At 39.7% G+C, this 25325-nt stretch overlaps 1 protein-coding gene across 2 annotated transcripts in view; it reads left to right on the top strand.

Moving 5' to 3' along the window:
• dgkg (diacylglycerol kinase, gamma) overlaps positions 1-25325 on the top strand; it is a 162842-nt gene that overhangs the window by 67966 nt on the left and 69551 nt on the right. For both annotated transcript variants that reach the window (XM_080291182.1, XM_026145635.2), the window contains 7 exons: positions 1026-1124; positions 3908-4018; positions 4111-4184; positions 7861-7935; positions 15224-15309; positions 15902-15991; positions 19118-19278. In XM_080291182.1, coding sequence (XP_080147308.1) covers positions 1026-1124; positions 3908-4018; positions 4111-4184; positions 7861-7935; positions 15224-15309; positions 15902-15991; positions 19118-19278 — 696 coding nt within the window. The remainder of the gene's footprint in view (positions 1-1025; positions 1125-3907; positions 4019-4110; positions 4185-7860; positions 7936-15223; positions 15310-15901; positions 15992-19117; positions 19279-25325) is intronic.

Below are 25325 nucleotides of genomic sequence, written 5' to 3'. Positions count from 1 at the left end.
ATACAGAGGAAGACAGCAGTAGATATAGACAAAGATGAAGACGAGGGAAAGGCTGCTTAGCTAAAGTGAAAGCAAAGTAAGCTCTAAAGCCTTAAGAACATGGATGACAGTTCCTTAAATAGAAAAAAATCTGAAGAACATAATTCAATTAAAGAAACGTTTGCACAGCCTAAATAGATATTTTAAGCCAGGTTAGATAGTTTTAAGTGTTTGTGTTACTGTTCTTCTCTATTCCCTGTTCCTTTATAAAACAGTTTTTTACTCATTTTTTACGTGTTTGTGCAAATTTATTGTCTGACTTGCAAAAAGCTAGCAAGAGAAAGGTGGTATTTAAGGCTATTTTTACCTTCACTTGGTGTACTTAATAATCAAAATCATATATATTTTATTACCAGATGATAATTATTGATTGATCAGTCACTCTAATAGTGTAACTGGAGATGCATGTGTATACAGGTATCTATATACTGATGGGAGTTTTATCCATAATAACATAAAGCTAAATATTAGTATAGTGTTATTAAAAGCAGTAATTATTTTAGCAGTGAAACTAATTAAAGTATCTGAAGTACAGCTTGTACTGAGTAACCCCATGTACATTACTTCTCTTAGTATATACCTAATCCTTCTGCAAACTACTATCAGACAAACCACAACATAACTGAAACTGTAATGTCTCCATAATGTGATACACGAATACACAGACCTTCATATATATTTTACTTGTCATTGCACTTCAGATCCTCTAGGTGTCAGTGCTGACTTTGAATTTTCATGACTATCAAAAACCCACAGCCAAAGCTCTCACAAATCTCTTGTATCAGTATTAAAGACATCTTGCTCAGAAATACAAAGTGATAGCTTATTGATTGGTCCTATATGACCTGTCAAACAGTCAATACAGCCCATTAGTGAGAATGCCCTCAGAAGAATAGCTTTTCGTACTGGTAGTGTTTAACAGACTCAGTCTCACAGATGGATGACGCCCACAGTTCTTATGTTTCTGGCTTTCCTCTCTGTTGTAGCTCCATAATAAGTGTGCATCTAATGTGAAGCCAGAGTGTGATGGAGGAGCCTTGAGGGACCACACTCTGTTGCCCTCGTACATCTGCCCTGTCGTCTTGGTAAGAATGCATTCCTCTGTACGAGAGCGTGCATACAGCAAAAACTCAAATAGTTTTAATTCACCAGTTTAACATTTATTGGACTCTTTAAAAATCAATTTAACAAAAAATATGTGGTCAGAGTTTAGAAGTTTGGAGAAGTTGCTGCAGTTCTGTAGGTAAAAACAGACCTACTCCATAAGGGTGAGATCAAGCATTTCAAGGTTCAAGGTTCTTTATTATTTGTCACATGCATAGTTATACAAGTATAACACACAGTGAAATGTAGCCTGACACGCTCCTCGACATGTGCAAAAATTGGGGGGGGGGTGTAGAGGAAGAACATCATATATATATATATATATATATATATATATATATATATATATATATATATATATATATATATATATAGTATATACACTGGGTGAATGTGCAGTAGTAGCAGCAAGCAGGTGAATTCTGTACATTAATATGAATAGATATCTGACTATTTTACAGGATAGACAATATAAACATATTTAAAATTAAAGGAATTGAAATGTACATTGTTCCTTGGTTTAGTGTCTGGAAGAGTCCTGTCTCAGTCAATTATAGATGATGTGAGAGGGCGGGTGTGTGTGTTTAGGGCACGGATGGCTTGGGGATAGAAGCTCCTCTTGAGTCTCTCTGTCCTTGCCCGGAAGATGCGGATCAACGCATTTGATCAAGCATTTGCGGGTGGCTGTTGCTCAGGAGGTAGAGCAGGTCACTTACTGATCGGAAGGTTTGTGGTTCGATCCTTGGCACCTCCAGTCTGTATGCCAAGTATCCTTGGGCAAGATACTAACCCCAAGTTTCTCTCCGATGCATCCATCGGAGTGTGAATGTCATTAGAAAAGCTCAGTTTAGAGTCAGCACTTGTGAGAATGGGTGTGATTGGGTGTTGTATACAGCACTTTGGGTGCTCCAGGAGAGTAGAAAAGCGCTATATAAGAATCAGTGCATTTGACGTGCAGCTACAGAGTACATTTAAGGAAAACTCTGTGATGCATTCATTTACCTCATTTGGTCAGGTATCAGTTTATCAATTCATAACTTTTAGGTATTTATTTTTCTGTTGATATTGTGTCTCTCGCTCTTAAAGTAAAACTACCTTAAAAATGAGAGATTTACCTTTATGTAATCACCCATTTACAGACATAAACTCTCTCTAAATACAAGTAGTTAGATGTAATGTCACCACAGTGATGTCACCCATTGTGACATTCCCCGTTCTAGTTTTGAAAGGTTACTGCACATCCACTGGTATCCCGACACCAGACAGGAGGCAAGTGTGACAGGAATAATGAGTTAATGCTGATATAATGCACGGCCATTATACATTTGCTATGTATGGCTATGCAACTATTTCATGTTCTGTGTGAAATGACTGAATGTTTCCTAAAAACCTCCCTGTGGAGGTTCTGGAAGGTTAATCAAAGGAAGTCAGTGTTAAACGTGACAAATCGTTATTTATAAAACTTCCTTTTGTCACCGCATGGCCGAGTTACAACCTCCAAACACGTTCGTCTTTTTCACAATCAGCAAATATTATTAAAAGCAGTGATTGTTTTAGTGGTGAAAACAATTATTGGAGTATTTTTATGCTCCTCACTTTTTAATTTCTCACACAAATCCATAAGTGACAAACTGATACATATCAAGCTTGAGTGCCAGAGCACTTTCTGGAATCTGCTGAAGCCACTCTTCCAGTTTCAGGGTTAAAGCTTCTAATGATCACCACATCTATCACATCTGTAAACATCTGCTCCTGTCAGCCACCACTTGTTTGTCCAGCAACTGCTTGTCTGGAGCTCAAAGTCCTACAGCACCTTAGCCCTGATGTTCCCAACTACCTTTGGTGGTGTCTCCTATCAGGAGTTGGGGACTTCTAGTCCCCATGTGGCACAGATATTCACGCACACTATCTCAGCCGCTTGGTCGCACCTTTCAGTGTACACTACCCCAGCTTGAATCTTAGGTCCTCGAGAGCATCTGCAGTTTGTGCCCTGACTGTATGATAGACTCCTGCATCTGTGAATCTGGTGCTGAGGGCCAGTTCTTATAAGAACAGGAAAGAACAGAGGCTCTGAATATATTCTGCCATGATCAGAGCCTCTGTTCTTTCCTTTACTTCGGTTCTTTTCGTGCCACTGGTAGAATTTCTTGATGTCAGCTTTTTCCTCTGTCTGTTGATGGTACATCCCATGCAGAGGCTTGGTCTTCCATCATAGTTCTTTCTTCCTTTTCCTTATCACCATCTGTCTTTAGCTGTCTGAGGCACTCTTGGAGCAGCTCATCTTTGGGGGCTATCATCCTGCTGTATTCATAGGTGCTTATTTTTTGCTGCTGAGTTGTGACTGACACTCAATAATCTTCGCCCTCCTACTGTCTGTTGCTCATAGAGCCTCAGGGTGCTGGACTTCAGCTGGAGACCTGTACATTCTGAGGAGTTGTTGCATCTCGACATAAGGAGCATCTGTCTCCTGTGGACAGTTTATTATTCTAGTATGGTATCTGATGGTATCTAACTGTTCGGTGAATGGCATGCCGTAATTGGAATCAGAATCCTGTGCTATTATTCCAAAGACACTAATGTTGCCACTGCGCTATCCAGCTGCTTTTTCATGGACTTGGACATTTAATTTGTATTTTGTTTTTAGTTTTTTTAGAGACAGGTCGTACAGACTAGGTTAGGTACATTTGTCATTTTACAACTAAAATTTAATTTAATTTAATGAATGTGACCTGTACACAGTCAATCACTTCACCTTCATTCTCAGGACCGTCATTCTGGGGTGAAGCGAGGGGAGGGGGAATCACCTCCCAGCACCAGCCCTGATGACACCAATCAGACTTTTAAATTCTCCCCTGGAGATGGACAAGCACTCCAGGTATGCTGGCCGCTCACTCTGCACCTGTCATTTCTCCATGATGCAAATAAAGCTGGTTAGCAGCTACCTGAATCTGTCCTTCCTCTATCCAGATAACCCCGCTTCCAGGCACTCACCCACTCCTGGTTTTGGTCAATCTCAAGAGTGGAGGGAGACAGGGGGAGCGGTAAGTTACTCTCACCCACAGGTCGACTCTCGCTTACCTCTTCGATTTAATAGACAGAGGTTATAAATCTCATTTGACATTTGAGATAAATAGTTAATATTTCATTAATCAAACATAAATTCATTATCATTATTCTTTTATTAAATGGAGTAAAATCTGAGGTATGTAATAGTCAGTTATTCCATTTAAAAACTAAACACTAAACAGAAATGAATCTGTCCCCTGCTGTGGCAAAAAGGACCCAAATGCAAGACTCGCAGACAAAGCAAAGTAAATTTCAAAAAATTTTAAGCACACAAAGTAACAAACGCAGACACTCTAGGACTGAAGGGAGACTGAAGCAGAAATCAAGAAATCAATCAAAATGATGAGACAGGTGGAAGTAAAACTGAAGGAAAAGCTCAAAAGACGGCAGAGGCATAAACAGGCATATACATGAATTCAATTACATTAATGCAACAAACATGCTCAGTAATTGCCAAACACATAAATGCCAACACTCGAGGAAGCTGGAGGTTAAAATTCCCGAGGAAATGCTTTAACAATGATCTGTATAAATAAAATGAGACGAGTGAAAAGTTACTTCATTAACACCAGTTTTCTTTGTTTTTCTTTAAACTAAGTTTATGACATACCTCTAAAGAAAACATCTGGCCCACGAGTTATCAGCTATAGTGACTAACTTGGCTTTCCTATAACACACAAGCACCCACTACAGCAAGTGTAGAACTTACCCACAGTGCATTTACTGCTCATAGCTTAGAGGGCTCTGTTAAATCAACCCCATCATTGAACAAGACAAAAGTGTACCACACCTGGTGCATGGACGTTTGTTACCTAAGCACCTCCCACTAATAATCCTGCTATTCTCAGGTCTATTCTCACTGTTCTTCTAGCAACCTGGGAATTCCATTATATTACAGGAGCTATACTGAACTGAGACACAAAGAAGTAAATACAAAACAATGCACAAAATGTAAATCATCAACGTGTAGTGGATAATTTCTAATAGGACAGTAATTTTAGGTTCTTATCCATACACTTCTGGTTGGGAGGTTTATTCTGCTGTCATATGTTATATTATAGTGTTTCATGTTCGCATTAAACATGTCCAGAGTTTCACATAATGAAAGAATAAGGGGACAGTTGTCTCAAAGAAGCTAAAACAGCTTGTTTCAGACACTACATGAATCATGGGGTCTCCCCCTAAAACTTTGATGTTTTATGATGTTTCTATTACAACATGATGACGTCCGGCTGTTAAGGCATAATTGTGATGTTGTAGGGTGTTAGACTGAGAAAATAAATAATGTGATTTACAACTCTGTCCTTATGATATATTATTTGATATAGTTTCTTGGAATCTTTCTTTCAAGGTGAACCAACCCAAATTCTCATGTCCCTAAAGGCCTAATGTATTGTTTCGAAGTTTGAAGACGATCAACCCTCACCGACCTTGGCCCCATTTTCACCTAGATATGATTAGCTTGAGGTGTTTTTGGTAACTACTGCCAGGCAAAGTTTGAAAATTATATTTTGAAAACTGTGGACAGCAGGCTGCTATCAAACAGACAGAACCTTCGGGGGAGAAAAGGAACTACTCTAGCATTATCTAATCTGGAAAAGATGACAAGAAGAAGGACAGGAAGGACCCCTTTATTTGCATACTAAATACAACATGGATCTGGTGGCCTCATATGCATGGACAAATTAGTTACACTCAAAGACTCCCGAGTTGAAATCCATAGAATGATTCCTCAAGAGCAAAATGGTAAAAAAAAAAAAAAAAAAATAGAACTTCTAGGAGGAAAAAAGGCTTTTTAAAACTTTACTTTGGGGCAAAGTCAGCTAACCTCTTCAGCATTCCTCTTTTTTTTTCTTTCAATTGGAACTGGCCGAGATAAGCCCCAGCCTACAGTGACCCTGAATTAGATAAGCAGTTAAGACGAATGTGATTTGACAGGTGATTCTATACATCCTTTCTATCCTTTCTATGTCCCACATCCAATGAAATGAAAGCTAATTTACATTAGCAGGATGCTGAGACTAAAATCAGCTTTGATTCAAGCTTTTTTGGAGCCATTATGAGAAAATGACAGTATTTTTACTTATGCCAAAGAGGGCGCCAACATTTCTTCACCTCCCTGCCAACGCTCTGAATGCTGTCATTTAAAGAGGAAGAGATACAAGCTTTAAATTCATGTCTCCATTGTCTCATTGTACCCCACCTAACTCACAAAAGCCTGTGGCTCTCCCCCAGTTTGATACATTACCATAGCAACGCACTCTTTTGTTACAATTAGAAAGGAAATTATTATCTATTAATAGAACAAATAAACAGTTTAAGCAGGAAACCAGAGACAGAGGCTGCTATTTATGTCTGAGTTCAGTTTCATCTTTATTATGAGTGATGACTGCAAGCGCTGCACGAGTTGTAAAAGCTTCTCTTCTACCCAGAGACGTGTCAACAGATAGGATAGAGAGCTTAGGCACTTATTCACTAGCTGATATAAATATACTGGTACACTCAGTAGAAGGATATTAGAAGCCTGTAAAACTGGTTTTACGGCACACATGAACCTGTTGGCGAAGGCTTTAATGAACACTTTACGTAATATCCACGAGGTTGCATGAAGCTGCCTTGTCAATGAGCAGCTCACTGAAAACGCTTGTGAACACAAAAAGATGACTGTCCAAATGAAGGGCATGCAAAAAAAACCCTGTACCTTTCCTGCAGAACATGGGACACCGATTCAGAGCAATCAGATGTGTGTGGAGGTTGCAGAAGTCATATAACATTCTAAGTTAAATACATGTTGTCATGACTTTTATATCACCTCGATTGTATACCATTACATAAAAGTGAAAACTTGAGATCTTCATATCATACACATTTGTTGACAAACGAATGATGTGCATGCATTTTGTAACTCTAAAAACCTATGAAAGATTCTTATGAAAAACAGTAAATATATATATAGATATATATGAATGCAGCTGTCCCAGCAGAGTTATACTCGACTAAGCTACACTAAGGCAAAAAGTTTACACTCATTAGGGAAACGTGGTGATTTTGTGGCAACATCATGCAGTTCATCTACATTTTTATTTATTTAGAACAACCACAGTGAGTGAGCACATGGCAACAGTGGGAAGAAATAACATTATTTTAAATAAGAAGACCATAGAAGACCACCTACAACAAACATGACAAAATACAAACTACAGGAAAGACGAGACAGACGTTAATGACATGTAGCAGTGCATATAAACACATGGGGAATGAGAAGACGAAAGCCAGTAAAAAAAATCTTAAGACCAATGGCCCGATTGGTTTCACACGCCAGACCATGTGTGCAATTTCTAAATGTGGTAATCGGGCTTATGGGCCTGATCATTGATGGTTTTCAATTAATTCGTAGGGCATGAGAATTTATGAAAGAACCAAGCTGATAAAATGTCTTTAGGTAGTCTTTGTGTTTGTTTTGCTGTTCAAAATCTGGTATCCCTGACAGATTGCATCCACGAATTTATAGACCAATGCAGCAGCACGTGGCACACCGCAGACCTGCAAAATTCTTGTATTTCATAATCTGTGTAATTTGAGCACTCATATAAGCCTGGTGTGTAATTACCATATTAACACTATAAACTGTCCTCCTTCTTTCCTCTTCAGGGTACTTAGGAAGTTCAGGTACCTGCTAAACCCGAGGCAGGTGTACAGTCTGGATCAAGGAGGGCCGATGGTAGGGTAAGTCTGCTGTGTTCATCTCTCTTTCCTTTGCAGTGGTAGTGGCTAGGTGAAGTTGCAGTAAATTGTGAACCCTTAATGACTTAAAAAATGAGCTGACTCAAGTTCTAAGATAAAGACTACCCAATTAAATAAAACAAAGACACTACGTGGGATGTTAATTTATTGAGGAGAAGTATGCTGTATTACATGTGTGTGAGGGAAAAACCATGTGAACCTTTGGGTGACCCCTTTTCTATTGAGATTCTTTTCATAGATAGACATTTTCCTCTGGTACAATTTGGAATTAATTGTTCTGCACATGATGACAAGCTGTCCTGGCACAGGTGGCAGCAAACACAAACCATGATGCTACCACCACCGTGTTTCACAGATGGAATAAGGTGCTGATACTGGATTACAGTTTTTTTTTCTTGTCCCAAACAGAATATCATTCATTTTAACCAGAAAGTTTTTTGTTTTTGTTTTATTCATGAATTTCGTAGTTTCCTGGGGCTATACTATTTGGAATTAACATGTTCCCCTTGTGCTTTGTGTGGATTTTGTGCATGACAAGCAAGTCAGCTTAATTGGGGATTCTAAGCTATGTGAGAATGTGAGGCTGTCTGTCTCACAGTGTTAGCCCTGTGATGGGCTCTCAACATTATGCCCCATGTCAGAAAGGATATGCTTTAGTGCCTAAAACCAGCACCAGCCCATTAGAGCATACCAACAAAAGAGAAACAATTAAACTCCTATTTTTTCAGCCGATATGATAGTTTGAACTAAAGCTAGTAGTATCCTCTGTTTTTGGGCTGAGTCAGGAGTTTATATTTCAGGACAAAAAGAGCATCATGAATATGAAATAGAAACATAAATTGTTCAGTCAGAGCGCTGTGCTGGGAGACCACCTCCTCCTGTCATGTTAGACTAACCTGCTGGAGGTCAGTGAAGGGGAATGGGGACACTGCGTTACTGCCGCGCTGTGCATTTGACCTCTTGACACTCACATGCGTTCCTGCATACGTCAGAGCTGAGCACAACATGTACTTTGAAATGAATTCTGTTGGGCCCCCTTGTTCATTGGAAGAAGAAAAAAATGCCCTTATACAGCAGCACAAGGGCCATGAATGCTTTACCTTGAAGGTGAAGTGACTTCACCATCCTTTCACATCCATTTGTATGAGGCTCTCTGCTCCCTTTTCTGTTACTGTCTCTGCCTCTCTCTCAGTCACGACAAGCAAAGTTGCTGCCCTCGAGAGCCCATTGTAAGAAAAGAGACCCGATGACGCACACGGGTCTTTGGGGAGAATGCTGTAGATGGTACACGCTGCATCAAACACAGACACTGTGATACACTGATGTGATGCTGGACTCTAGAAAAGATATCAAAACGCTGATCTTGTTTTGTAGTATCTGTACTGTCAGTATACACTGTAGCTTACAGTTTAGTACTGCAACGTTCTGAACTAATCAGAGATTTTATTGAATAAAAGTATCTTCAAATGGTTGATTCAAAGGCATTACATCAGTTTTGTTTGCCACTGCATTTTCCAAATAAGATATGGACAAGACATATAATTGCTACACATGACACAAACAAAAAAAGAAAGCCCCAGTGTCTGTCTGCACAGCCATGGCAATGCTGGGGGGGGCGGGGGGGGGGGGTTTCATGTTTTTTTGAAGGAAAAAAAGGAAGTGACCATATTTGGAAATAACTGGGCTGCTAGGTTATTAGCCAATGCTAGCAAAGCTAGTTGGTAAGGTGCATCCACAAACTCTGAAGGTACAGCACACAGAGTAGCGGTTTTTGGTACGGGCGACACGGGGGGTTGCCCGGGGCGGCATAGTGGTGGGGGGCGGCATCACGTGCATCAGCAAAAAAAAAAAAAAAAAAAAAAAAATTGCTCGTACTCATGCTGCCCCGACACCAGCCAGCACATATTGGGAACAGCATAGGCACCGATCGGCTTTCTATCGCCCATTTGCTGGGCGTAAGGGCGCCCTTCGTTTGTGAGGTGCGCCTGCTGCTTGTTGCACAGGGAGGAGAGGGCGGGGCGGGGGGATTCTCTGATTGGCTGGAGCTCGCAAAATAAAATAAAATAAAAACAAAACAACAAACACAAAAACACCAGACGTTATGATACAGACTTATAATTTGCACCGGTGTTTTTTCGAAATTCTATACGCGAAAAGTGAGCGCGAGAGCCCTCGGTGCGCCTGCTCGCTGCCAAAGTCAAAGTAAACTTTATTGTCATCTCCGCTACATACAGTCCAGTATATAGAGAGACGAGACGACGAGGCTCCAGTTACAGCAGTGCAAGAAAACAAACAATAAATATAAGAACAGTAAGAAAATAAACATACACTTTAGGACTCGGGGTAAAGGGATCAATAACAATTTGAAATTTGAAATTTACAGTTTGATGATTTAAAGTCTCACACACAAGCCGTCGAAAGGGGAGGGGGGCCGGCTGCTTCCAAATAGAGCACATTTCATTCACAGTGTTGTAAATCCAAGCCCATTATGTGTTCATGATTTGAATCCTGGGTTGTGCAAAATCCCAGAAATGCACCTTTGACAAAGTGAATCTGTGAACTGAGGTGTAGGTGTGTTAGATCATGTTGTGGTGATCCTCGAGTTGGGGGACTTATGTTCATACTGAAGTGCAAAATTAAAACCGATGGAAGATGGTCAAGAAAAGTTCGAAGCCATCAGGTGCTCAGTTTAGAAAAATTATAAAAGAAGAGGAGGAGAAACGAGCAAAAGATACAGGTAAGCAGATGTCATTGGATAATGGCAGGTCATCCTGAAACAATCAGAATCAGAATACTTTATTTATCCCTAAGGAAATTATGTGGGTTACAGTTGCTCTAAGAAGAAATGTTAAAAATAGTAACAGTAACAGACTAAACTCCAAACAATACATTATGCTACAGATTTTAATATTAATATGTGTACTGTTCTCATTGTATGACGTACTATGATGGCCATTTGCATACTATGCATACTCTCTCTCTCTTCATGTGTGTGTGTGTGTGTGTGTGTGTGTGTGTGTGTGTGTGTGTGTGTTTCCCTTGTAAAATTCAGTATGGCTTAGCAAGCTGCATTCATAAACTGTATAAGTATTAAGCACAGACACACATGGCAATAGACATTTTGCCCTTTCAGGGCCCCTGTATTGAGTTTCTATCTGCAAACTGACTTGGGCTTGCTCAAAGAAAACCTGCTGGGCCCAGTCTAAACTGGAAATGGTCTGGGCCCTGTACAGTTCCTTCCACTGATATTATGATATATTATAATATTTGTGGCTAAGAACATTGCCTTGTAAGTTCCACTTACAGTAATTATGTAACTTTTAATAACAAACTCCTCTGCCTGCTCAACTCAGCCTCAGTCCTTTTTCCTCAGTGCAGGGATCTGTCTTAAATGAGGTCATATGACTGTCCTGTGCAGCGGGAGATCTGTGCCGATGCTGCTAAAAGGGTGAAAGAGGCCCTACATTGAAAATAAACACACAGGGTCTGTTGTCACATAGAGGGTTAACTCACTGCCAGCTGAACTCCACAACTGTTACCATGGGCTCCTTAGCAACACTCACAGCAGGCATTGAAATGAGGGGGTAGATTTCTCTGAGTGATGTGTTTAGGGAACGCGATTAGCTTGCTGTACTTACATTTCATGTCATTGCACATAATATGTCAACCTCCATGTATTATTTGTTGATGCACCAGCTTCCTTTAAGACATCATGCATAAATCAAACGGAAGATTTTAAATAGGTTTTGGTTAGATGTGAATGCATATTGGTGTTGTTTCTCTATATAGCCCTTAGGGGGTGCTGTTTGCCTTGTGGCTTCTGTGCCTTGTTATAAGGTCTAGAAATAAACATACCACCTACTTTGATTCTGGGGAGGCAGTAACATAAGGGTAAGGCAGGCAGGTTGGTTGTTTCAGGTACCAGAGAGGCATGAAATCTAATCCAGAAGGAACAGCTGGATTATAGATCCATTAGTAGGAAGAGTTGCCAGGTGCCAAAACACAACAGGGCACAACAGCTTATATATTCCGAGGTTCTCTCTATGTTATTGGCTGTTGGTACCCCTGTTGTGTTGGCAGGCTCCTTCCATTCTTGAGAATGCAGGAGCTTTTTCGTTTTCCACATAGACCAAAAGTCAAAACCAATTTCCCTAGCCTCTCATTGGGATTCAGCCCCAAACCTGTTTGTTTCTACTGAAATAATGAAATAAAAAAATAAGCTCTATGGGAAAAATGCACAGAGCCACTGTGACATCACAGTTAATGGAGTCCTGTTGTGAAGGCTTGAGATTAGTTGATTATAAGTTGCGAAGTAAATATATTGACTACAAGACCTGAAACTATGTCACTTGGATGCCAGCCGGAATAGGCTTCAGTCCCCCTCAAAAATATGAATTGGACAAGTGGTGTAGATGGATGGTTGGAAATAAATGAAGGGAAAACAGGGCCATTTGTCTATATATTACTATACAACCAGGCTTCTTTTTAGTAAATTGTTGTTTGTAGGTGTTTTTAAAAACAGCAGAGTGTAGTTATATTGTGGATTTGATATACTGACCCAGCTGTCATAGCTAATCCTTTTATCTTACTTCCCTTTATACAACCATATAAAAGTAGTGGTAAAACAGCTAACTGATCATCTGCAGAGGAATGGCTTATTTCAGTCAGGTTTCAGAGCTCATCACAGCACAGAAACAGCATTAATGAAGGTTACAAATGATCTTCTTATGGCCTTTGACAGTGGACTCATCTCTGTGCTTGTCCTGCTAGACCTCAGTGCAGCGTTCGATACTGTCGACCATAATATCCTAGTAGAGCGATTAGAACATGCTGTAGGTATTACAGGTACTGCGCTGCAGTGGTTTGTATATCTATCTAATAGACTCCAATTTGTTCATGTAAATGGAGAGTCCTCTTCACACACTGAGGTTAATTATGGAGTTCCACAGGGTTCAGTGCTAGGACCAATTCTGTTTACATTATACATGCTTCCCTTTGGCAGCATCATTAGAAGACATAGCATACATTTTCACTGCTATGCAGATGACACCCAGCTCTATCTGTCCATGAAGCCAGATAACACACAACAATTAGTTAAACTGCAGGAATGTCTTAAAGACATAAAGACCTGGATGGCCGCTAACTTTCTGCTTCTAAATTCAGATCAAACTAAGGTTATTGGATGGCATTACCTTGGCCTCCAGTAACACTGTGAGGAACCTTGGAGTCATTTTTGACCAGGATATGTCCTTCAACGCACATATTAAACAAATATGTAAAACTGCTTTCTTCCATTTGCACAATATCTCTAAAATTAGAAACATCCTGTCTCAGAGCGAGGCTGAAAAAAAGAGTTCATGCATTCATTACTTCTAGGCTGGGCTACTGTAATTCATTGTTATTAGGATGTCCTAAAATTTCCTGAAAAGCCTTCAGCTAATCCAAAATGCTGCTGCAAGAGTACTGACAGGGACTAGAAAGAGAGAGCAGATTTCTCCTGTATTGGCTTCTCTTTATTGTTCTTCTGTTAAATCCAGAATTGAATTTAAAGTTCTTCTCATTAAATACAAGGTCTTAAATAATCAGTCCCCATCTTATCTTAATGACCTTATAGTATCATATCACTCCGTTAGAGCACTTCACTCTCACACTGCAGGCTTACTTGTTGTTCCTAGAGTATTTAAAAGTAGAATGGGAGGCAGAGCTTTTTAGCTTCCATGCCCCTCTTCTGTGGAACCAGCTCCCAGTTTGGATTCAGCAGACAGACACGATCTCTACTTTTAAGATTAGGCTTAAAACCAGTAGCAGAAAATGGGTTTCTTCCCGTTAAAAGGGAGTTTTTCCCTCCGACTGTCACCAAAGCACTTGCTTACAAGGGGTGATAAGATTGTTAGGGCTTTCTCAGTTTTCTTTGTCTGTATGGTTTTTACCTTACAATATAAAGCACCTTGAGACAACCGTTGTTGTGATTTGGCACAAAATAAATGAACAGAACTTTTCACGGGATTCTTTGGCAATAAAATAAAGAACGTGACAATACTGTGGGGTAAGCATTTCATTGTCAATACTGCCTGTAAATAGTCAGGTGTTTCTTCTGTAACACTGCACAGCTGGAGAGTTTTCTATACTATTTGCAAAACATGTATCGTTGTATCTTTGACAAACTGGTCGGGGCATCTGGAGTTCACATATTAATGCATCTTATTATGAAGAATTTTGATCCTGATAAGGACCTGAATAAGGACAAAAGTGATATCACTCATATGTTATGGCTTCCCTAATATTTTGATCTCAGGTTAACTTGACATTTTGGACGGACAGCCCTTCCACCATAATCAGTGAAACACCAAAATAGTTCATATGTTTTGGAAAAATAGCGTTCACTCCTCCAGCAGAGTTTGGGAGACTTGAAAAATCATGTGGTGGCCCAAGACCTTACTGAGACACTATATGTCGATTTTTCTTTTAAGTTATCACCTGCTTGTATTATGTTCAAGTGAAAATGTAGAACTGGTTTAAAGGGTCTATGGGAGATCACTGTGCAGGACCAGGTGGTCACCGGGCAGCTGTCTCATGATAGAGAGAGATGAAAGCTTTTGTCGACACCTTTGTTCCAACACACATTAAAGGTCCCTTTGAAGGGCATGCACTCTGCGACCACTGCGTGACTGTGGTTTCCAGGGAAAGGAGTGAAGTAAGCACAGCTGGAGAGGGCGCACACTGATTACTCTTTCTCTCTCTACCTTCCTCTGTGTCCTCTCTGCCCAGGAGCGCCCCTGTTCATTAAACCATCACAAGCTTAGAAATCCCTGTCAGCTGCTGCAAAATGCAACTAATAAATTTGGCGTCACAGAATTCTTAGTACACACTGACATTAGGATTCAGGGACTCTGTGTATAAAAGTGTTCTACAAACAAAACACCTGTTTTCTGTATATGTGAAGATGTTTTCACACATGTGCTGAACCCTTAAATGTTTCTGTAACGTCCCTGACAGAGGTACAGGTCAGAACACAAAGTCACTGGGATGTCTGATTGCTTTAAGATGTGAACAGTGCAGTCAGTGGTCCATGCCCGCTGGCTTGTGGTTGTCTTGTGTGCTGCCCCGTGAACTCTCTACCCAGGCAGCTCTCCCGTCTTAAACACATACCATTTCTAGTGCTGCAGACACTTCTGAAATTGATTATTTTCTGCTGTATGTGAGAATGGATAGCAGCACTAAAATGTCAGAAGATCATGTGTGATGATTCCTGGATCTATTGTCTTTCTAGGCTCAACTTTTTCCATGATGTCCCTGATTTCCGGGTTCTTGCTTGTGGAGGTGATGGCACAGTGGGCTGGATCCTCGACTGTATAGGTAATTAGATTCTAACTTATGAAAAAGTTAGAATCTAACTAATACTTTGCTTTGATAGGAGTTTATCTGCATTCTTAACCAGATTTTATTGTTTTAAAGGCAGCTGTAGGTCAGAACACATGTCGAAGCATCTTTGACCAATATACTGAACCCTGAGTGTATGTGAATGTTAGAATGTGCTTTAGCATAGATAAAAGCACCGTGTGAATGTGATTTGGTGGATGAAACATATTGTAGAGCACCAGTCCACATATATTTTCTGTTATTAATAAAAGTAAAGATGAAATGTGGCTGAAAGAGCAGAAAAATAAAGGTGAACATTAAATATTTTAGCTGAAAAATGAATTGTAAACATCTGTTTAAAGACCAGCTCTGAAGTTCCACAGTTCCTGCAATCATGCATAGTTTTTTCCACTGTGAGGAATTATTACTCTCTACTTTATTCTAGCTGAGTACAAATGTAGGTTTAGCAGTAATTTATCAGTAATAAATTCAGTCAGAATTCTAGTTCATATATTGTCATAAAAATCTGTTTCAAGAACATTTTCACATCCATAGCACGAGATCGAGCTGCTTGTCTGTGCCCTTGCAGATAAGGCCAACTTTGCCAGGCACCCTCCGGTGGCCATTCTTCCTTTGGGCACAGGGAATGACCTGGCTCGCTGCTTACGCTGGGGAGGAGGTGAGGAGCTCATTCCAGCATCTTTCTGTATTTTCTTTACATAGCTGCATAGGCATCTATAAAGCCTGCAAGAACTGATGCCATAGCTGATCTTTTTGGAAACTTTGTGGCAAAGAGAAACAAGCTGAAAACACTGATAAGATTTTGTGAGCCTGTTAGTTAATGGAGTTAATGTAGCACCATACTTATTCATAATCATTTGTGTTTGTGGTCACCTGATGAGTTTAAGTCCTCTTTAATTCAGTTTTTTTGGTGTTCACCAACTCTTCAGAGGAATATCTGTGTTTCTGCTTACTAAAGCTGCCTTCCACAGTCAAAAAAGACTTCTGATATCACTGGGAAAAAGCATCAATATTGGAGCTGTACAGCTAAGCAGTAAGGAGAAATTGGCTATAAAGAGGGAGCCACAGAGGACAACTTTCACTTTTTTTCTGCCTTTGTGAGTCTCTGTTCTGTCCCGATTAGTTTCACATTACCAAGTCCGCTGTCACTTTCTATAGCTACGCTTCAGCCTGATTGCCTGTTTGCTTTTCAGTGTTCTTTCCTAAAACTCTGCGTGTTTATACCAATCACTGTTGTCTCCCTCTGGTTGCTGAATTACTTTCTCCTGGACATTCCCGCCTGCTCTCTTTTGTTCTTCTCATATCAGCTTCATTTTTCACCTCTGTCTGCCTTACATGCCTCCTGTCTTCTGTATTTAGATACTCATTTTTGAATTGAACATAATAGAGCACGTTTAAACAGTTAATTTAAAGAATGACTCACTTCTCAAATACAAAAGGTAGCCATGTGTCTCTGCACATTTCTGGGAAATGAAAGATGGGAAGAGAAACAGGGGACTTTTATGTGTCAAATTAAAAACTTAATATGCAAATCACTTGCACACGCTGTAAGTCCTTTGCCAACCATTGATTTCTCGTAGTACTTGGGACCAGTAATTACACTGGCTGGTTATAACTGCTCGATTGTTGCTGCGAGGACCAGCAGAGCACTTGAAAGATATTTTGTCAATAAGCTGCCAGGTCTGGGTGGCTTTGGGCTGTTGAACTGATCATCAGAGATAAACTCTGAAATATTAGCTGCAGCCAATTAGCTTGATGATCATTTACCTGAGAGGGAAAATGAATCTAGTCTGATTTGTATGTGAAGGTGAGCAGCCAGTTTTGATTCATGGCTCTGCAGTCTGTTTTAGTCAGATGTTCATCAACTAACAAAAAAAATCTATCGAACAGCTTTCAGATGTATCACCACTCAATCTAATTCATGATCTCTAGAGCATGAATCCCAAAGATTTAGGCCTTGTTGAATTTTAGTTTAATTACTGGGTTTTTGTGGAATATCTTGACAATAATTTGAAGGATTGTCATAAAAGTTGGTAGAGATATTTGCCGAGCAAAGCTTTTCTCTTAACCCATGAGACATGACTGACTTGATCATTTACCATTTGGCAAGTACTGGAATAGAAACACATTATGCATTAATTCTTACACTGGTTGTATTTGTGAAAGTTAGTGCTAATAATAATGATAATGTGAAAGGAACTTACGTGAATTGCAGTGAAGATGAAACACAGGGCGAAAATGGAGGACATTGGTGAAAGATAAAGCAAATTTTACTTTAAAAATAACACATAATGCAGTGAACACATGAACACTTAATTTCCTCTATTGGTGTCAGTGGATTTTTGTAATCATTTACACAAATATCAGGATGTATTGTACGTGATTGTCTTTCATTATGTCAGGTAACTCAGCACTGACATACCATTAGTGTCTCTGGATGGTTTCATGAGTTACTCTTTGTAACGCTTTCGTTCAACCTTCAGGATAGACTGTAATAACTTCCCTTATGCCATTATCAGGGGAAAAAAATCCTTTTATCCAATACAGCCTGATTTTAATAAATACCAGCAAAACTATTGCATCAATCTTGGTTGCACTTTGTGCTTAAGGTTAATTTCCAAGTATTCATATATGCTAACAGTCAAGTACAGGCTTGCAGTCTTCTAAGGTTGTGCACAGATGGCATAATGACAAAAACATGTATCAATTTGTGCAGACGATGTGTGTATTTGTGTGTGTACCTGTGCAAACACCACAAAATGAATAAATAAATACAGCTAAAAAGTAGTGTGTTCATGTAAAAAGACAACTGTTCCCCGTGAATTTTCTTTTATTTCTCAAGAGTACAAATGTGAGAACATATGCATATGCAAAATACTCTCATATTTCACACACATGATGCTCCCAGTGTGATGGCACTCATTAAAGCCTCATGCCCTTGTGACACCTTTGGAACAAACATCTGCTTCTTATTACTATGCCTGGCTGTTAAAGCAGGCTGTCAGCTATGGAGCAAATCCAGAGGGCTTCCCGGAGGGCTGTCAGGTCTGGGCTTCATTCTGGGTTTGAAGCAAGGAGGGTAGTTTCTTTGGAAAGGCAGCTTAATCAGTTTCATTGTGTTCCATATTTGAGCTCGTATAGTGTAATTTGCCTGTTACATGTGGAGATTATGATTAAAAATGATGAAATATAGAGAACGACTTTTCTCTGCCAGATTTTGCTCACGCTATGCTTGACTGATTGATTGATTTTTTTTCATGTGATTCCTGATTGATTCCAAGTTTCTAGCTTTATACTGTTTAGCGGGATAAAAGTGGCTGCAGCTCAGGAGGTAGAGCTGGTTATCTGCTAATCAGAAGGTTGATGATTTGAACCCTGGTTGCTCCAGTCTGCACTATAAATATCCCCAAGTTGCTCTCTGATGCATCCATTGGAGTATAAATGCATCTGAATGTAAGATAGAAAGCACTTATTTAAGAAAAGCATAGAAAAAAGTGCTGGAGTAAAATGGTAAATATGGCATGTTGTATAAAGTGCTTTGAATGCTCCAGTAGAGTAGAAAAGCTCGATATAAGAACCAGGCCTCTTCCTGTTAAAAAGCGTTTTTTCCTCCCCGCTGCTAAGTGCTTGCTCATAGGTGGTTGTGTCATTATTGGGGTTTCTTTCTAATATTGTAGGTCTCTACTTTAACATATAATAAAGCACCTCCAGCCAACTGTTGTTGTGATTTGATATAAATAACACTGAATTGAAGTAAATTGAATTCTCTGGTTGTTCTCGGCAGGTTATGAGGGTGGTAGCTTGGTGAAGGTCCTTCGGGACATTGAGCATAGCACTGAGGTGGTGTTGGACCGCTGGAATATAGACATCATCCCTGACGACAAGGAGGAGAAGGGAGATCCTGTTCCCTACAGCATCGTCAACAACTACTTCTCTATTGGAGTGGTAAGTAAACTGAGAGAAAGATAACATTGCATGTTTTAAAGAGCCACATTATACTTTCTTCCTGTTTCTGTCATATGTCATTCTACTATGTCAGACAGTTGCCAACGTTTTAAAAAATAAGATGAACTTAATCTGTGTGAGCCAAAAGCTCAGATTTCAGAGTTACATTTTGTTTTCTTTCTTTCATTTGCCTGAGGTACAGCTGATGCATGCTGGGTTTTGGAGTGACCAGAAAAAACCACATTTGCATATTTGGACAAAATAGTGAAGAGCTAATCATCTAACAGTAGATAGTTTGGTAAAGCAACAGAACTGAAAGACAGACTCCTGTAAACATGTTTTTCAATGTTGTGAAGTTGAGCATTTCTACATGGAAATCTTTTTGCTTTTGGAACTGCAGTTTTAGAAAATCCAGTTTGGATTCATTTTTTAGCCAGTTGTGTCTTGTTTCTAAAATGACATGAGCAAAAACAGGCTTATTTTATACAGAAATAAAGGAATAAAGAAACAGTTTAAGATAAATACATTTCAGATTTAAAAAAATGTTACTTTATTGTATGCACAAAATACAGCTTTATTGCTGAGGACGGAAAAAGCAAAACCAAAACTGGGAAAATGACACGAACTATACTGGAAGCACTAAATACATGGAGAAATGCACACAACTATGAGGGAGACGCTGACATAAATACGCAGAAGGATAACGAGGGAAGTGAGGAAACACGGGGAATACAGCTGACACAAATTAACATGACGCCACAGGGGAAGCAAAACAAGATACGTGGAACACGGAAACACAAGACCTTCACAATAAAACAGGAAACTGGGGAACATGACACAGGAGCAGTGGCGTGTCTAGAAAATTTTTTTTGGGGGGGCCAGGTAGGGGCACAGATTTGGAGAAGGGTGGCAGATTTAATTGACAGATAATGTTTAAAAAAAAAATTCTACCAACCCTTAACCATAATTCAATAATCCTATAAACCTAATAACCAAATGCACTTTTAACTCTTATTAGAATGAGATTTTAACCACTACGGTGCAAAGTTTTTAGATACTGCGTTGATAAAGTACAAGAGATACAATCAGTGCTTTGTCAGTGTTTACTCAGCATTCAAGGACAGCAATATTTGCATAGTATTTTTACTGACATATAGTGCACATATGTTTTGGGCAAAAACATTTTTGAAAATTAAAATACGAACATTTGTAACAAACAATTGACAAATTAGCCAATGCCAATGCAAAACTTTATCTGCCTATTAAAAAAAAGAAGACAATCTTCTCACAAACTGGTGTTTGATTTTGAAACAGGAAAAAAGTGGGGAAACAACTGATAAGACTAACATTTGAATAAAACCTGAAAGCAAGTAAATACTTTCTATGCTGCCTTATGGTAAACTTTGGTAATATTGATAAAGAACAACACTGGCTGATGATGAAATACAGTCAGCTGGCATGGTGACACTGCCAGTATTAACCTGCAGGGCTGGACTGGGACAAAAAAATTGGGCATTTTTACTACAGACCGACCCACCAGGTAGTAAAGCCATAAAGACTTTGAATGAAAACAAATGCTGTTGTGACAGTGATGTACAGTCTTGTTGGTATATGTATGATTTCTATACATTTTACGTCAGATAAAAACTTTGGTTGTAAGATTTAGATAATTATTTAATAAAAACTAGGTATTTTAAATGAGAATAAGAAAGAAAAGTATTTCTTTGTGCCCACCTTTCCCTGTTAATGCCCTTCCTGGCCCCCTGGCAAAACTTTGCTAGACCCGCCCCTGCACAGTTACCAGCTGTCAGCTACATAAAAAAGGATCCTGGTGTTATTTGTCTCTCAGAAACAGTTCATAACTTCAACTCATTCATGTCACCTAAAAGGTAAACCTGTTTCTCCATCACCTGTTCAGCTCTGATGATTCAGTAAGGACATCTCCTGGTTTCATCTTCATGTTTCCCTCTCACCACATATCCAAACCGACATCATGACCAGCAGGTTTACAGCTGTGGCTCCAGCAAACATCAGCTGATACTAGAAATTAATATTAAATAAATTCTAACAACAGCTGATCAAGCTTAAACGTGCTGCTGTTGTTTAGCACGACATCTGCAGGTTTCCTTTTTCTGGCGCAAAGTGGGCGATAAACAAACGCGAGAGAAAAGCCGATCAGCTGATCATTGATCAGTTTCATGATTGAAGTAGCAACAGGAGAGGCAGGGGGAGAGAATGAGAGAAGAAGAGGCAGCTGTGCAGCAAAGACACAGAATAACTCCAGCTTTGTGTCTTTTTTCCATTCTAGCTAAAGTCCGGGACAAACTGCGTCTCTTCTCAGCTCAATACGAAACGTGTAATATTTTCTCTGAATGAGGGACCATTCCATTTTTTTAAGGAGCCGTTGGCAACTCTACTAACTAACCTTATGAATAAAATAAAGTTCACTATCAGTAACATCATAGTACCCACCCAGCTGTATAAAAACTCCGTCAAACTGGCTAGAACGCAGTATGAGTTATTGCAACTGACAGTAAAAAGTCAGCAACATGAAAATAAACTCCACCTAAACTTGGTTTATATCTGACCCAGATAGACTGCAGGTCATAACTTCTTACCTGAAGTTCAGTTCACCTGACACTCGGACTGGCGGCTGCTTCGGGTCTCTCCTCCTGCCTCCCCTTCCCTCATCCACCTGTTGCCTCTGTGGAAGCCCCGTCATAGCCACCACCAAACAACGGAGTTATTTCTACACATCGACCTGCATCTGGCCAATCCACCACCTCTCATTGTTCATGCCATTACAAAAAAAATAAAAAATAAGTCACTGGGGATATGCCCGGTATGCCCGATGGCCAGTCCAGCTATGTTAACCTGCAACCAAATCTGCAGCTCCATACAGCAATGTTACGACTTAGATTATATCTTATAACTCATAACTCTTATGTTAGCTGCCCTCAGCAGCAAACTGTCTGAAATATTCCACAGCTGCAATAATTCTTTAAGTGTTATTTTTTTCCTTGGTATTCTAATTTCACCGAAGTTTACTAAACTCAACAAACTTGATATTACTTACCGGGACATTTATTCTGTCCTCATTTTCTTTCACCGAAAAATTGTTTCCTGCAGTGCCGTCTTTCGCGCTTGGCTCTCCTACCTTTGCTAACGTGATGCGCATAGCGCAGAAGCGATGCTGCATTCACTTACACTCGGATATCTGAGCGTCACCGTGAAAACATAATCGGACATTTGATATTTGATTGAATTTTATTGTTTTGCCTTTGGGGTGGCACCTGGGGTGGCCAGTCTGGTTTGGGGGGTGGCCTGTGCCCCCCCAGGCCACCCCGCTGGACACGCCATTGCACAGGAGTGGAGGAGAGGCAGACCAGAGGGAGCGAGGGAATGCGAAGGAGCACAAGGGAGAGAGAGAGAAACATGGATAAACATGGAATAAACCACAAGGAGGGGAAACAAGGCACAAGAACTCATACAAACACATAAACACAGACGCACAGAGGGCAAAGACACAAGGGGAAATTACTAAATGATCAAGGAACTAAACGGGGCCCATAAGAAACTCAAAACAGGATAACCTGGCACTATGGAAATAAACTTAAGACTAGCAAGGAGAACTTATACATAGATCATAATACAGGAAAACTCACAACGCTGGGTCAAATGACCATGACAGTTCATATTCCGTGATCTAATTCCATATAAGACAATATTTCATTTGTTTGGAATTTTGAATTCCAGTTCTTTGTATTGTGAAATAAAGTCCTTCAATTTTTCGAGTAGTTATTACAGTAAAAACATGATGAAAGAGATTATTTGATCTATGAGGACATGAGCAATTAGGAGATTCATCAGTGAATTTCTGCATCCTCTGGGCAAGGAACACGTTGCCAGGTACCAGTTGCTTAGCAACTTTTTTATCTTGTCCTCATGGAGATAATATGCGGGCCTCTGGGACATTTATACAGAGGTGACAAACAAGACCTTCATTAAGTAATCACAGGGCAGCACCACTCATTTAGCCTCAGTGTATTAAAATAATTGATGTGTCACCACCACAACTCTGTATATCTCCATAGCCGTCGTGATGTTATAAAGAAAACCTAAAGCAACCATTTTCACTCATTCTAATCTTACTAGTTACTATTAAAAAATAATAATATGAGGCTAGGGTGTAATCATTAACTCCATTCCTATCAGCTAATAGTCATGAGATTAGCAGTGCAGTGTATACGACTATAAATAAACCCAAGTGAGATAAGTGTACAGAGGGCATATGTAGACATTTGAGGAGGAGCACTGACAGGGAGCAGATACACCACAGTGATGTTATACAACTGAAATCCTACTGCTAGCTACATATTTATCAATATGGATGTGTGAGTGTAATACTGCACAGTGAAAGTGGCACACACATCTATATTTCTGTGGTTAGAGTTTGTAAAACTGCACTTTGACAAATCTACAAGTAACAACTCGTTTTATTCAAAAATGGGAGAAGAGGCAGTGACAGGATAGAGCCGTTTCCTTTGTGGCCTGAGTGACACCACGAGTGTCTCACACAGGGAGAGACAATAGTATTTGACAGGCCTGTCTTGGTGTGGTGACTGACGCTTTTTGGCAAATTTTGTCTCTCACATTTTCACATTCAGTAATTTGTGCATCTCTGTTTCACAGAGTTTTTACGTTCATTCATGAAGAATATTTCAACCTGCATGTTACATTGAAGCGCTGCATCAAGCTTCAGCTTATATTTCTTTTGACCTGATCTCCCATTGTTTAAGCCATCGTGGACAGTAGTTACTGCTGGCTGTGGCAGGTGCAATGCCGACACTTCTGACTGTCTCGTCATAGGTCAGAGCGTTCTCATTCCAGAGGTGGAAAAAAATGCTGATTTTTCAAAACTGCTTGTGTGTCTCAGTTACTTCCAAGGTGTCCTTTAGTGGCAATGTGTGTGAGAGAGCACAGCAACATTGTTACAGTACAGTTTTTCAGTCAGTCTCTTCACCTTTGCACTCATTAACAGTATAGACTGTATATAAAATATCCGGTATCCAATTAATCAAACGTTACAGTTTCAAAAGTCACCAAAACCAAAAGATAAGCTTCTTGGATGAACTATGTTTCACAACAATGGGCCATATATCTTGTCCGATCATTTAATTACGATGCTGTAAAAAATACTAGATCTGCAAACGCAGGCAAGTCAAAGCAGTGGGTTCAGTTCGATAACTCGAACTGAGGTCTAGCAGACAGCTGCCTGTGTCAGCACATCTAGTAGTCAGAGTGGCTATGCGCCTAACTTTAAGTCTCATCAGTATCCAAATGGATGAGTTATAAAATTTATAGCTGTTATGAAAGGGAGTTCATCAAGAAATAATGGACTATAAAGATTATTTTTTATTAAGTTGGACATTTTAACATGAGAGTCTATGGGGTTGACCTGCTTTTAGGGACACCCTCAAGTGTCAACTTGAGGAACTGCAGTTTGTGACTTTTAATTATTGACTTACTTTTTGCCTCTGACACTTGTTTTTTGTTTTGTTTTTATTTTAATTTCTAATCTCTTAAAAAAACATAAATAAATTCCACATTGAGCTATACATTTGTGACCAATGTCTAAAGCTGTAAATGGGACTGATTACATTAGGGCTGGGAGCGAAATGGTGAGTGAAAAATAACAACTCTTAACCTCTCATGGGATTTGTTGACAGTAATAAAGCTACAGAATAACTCCATGGTTATGCTCTAAAGGAAAGGTTATCTGTGCGAGTCTCTGACAACGCACCAGCATAGCACAGCCATTAAAATAAAGCAACAGATCGCTGTGCCTCCAGGAGCCATAGTGACAGATGGCTGAGTATCTGTGTGCACACGACACCTGAGCAAACCAAATCTGACTCACACCAATGATGCAGCCATTAGTAAGACCTTAAATCTGCTTTAACAACCATACAAGGTTTGCATTTCCTGCCATCTTATTGCAGACCTTTCTACTCAGGGTTGGGTTGCCATGGAGATGGGAGGCTGGC

Source organism: Astatotilapia calliptera, chromosome 16 (assembly GCF_964374335.1).
Source record: "Astatotilapia calliptera chromosome 16, fAstCal68.1, whole genome shotgun sequence".
In the NCBI taxonomy this organism is placed as follows: Eukaryota; Metazoa; Chordata; class Actinopteri; order Cichliformes; family Cichlidae; genus Astatotilapia; species Astatotilapia calliptera.
The sequence above is the reverse complement of the archived record's forward strand: the minus strand, read 5'-3'. Positions and strand labels throughout refer to the sequence as shown.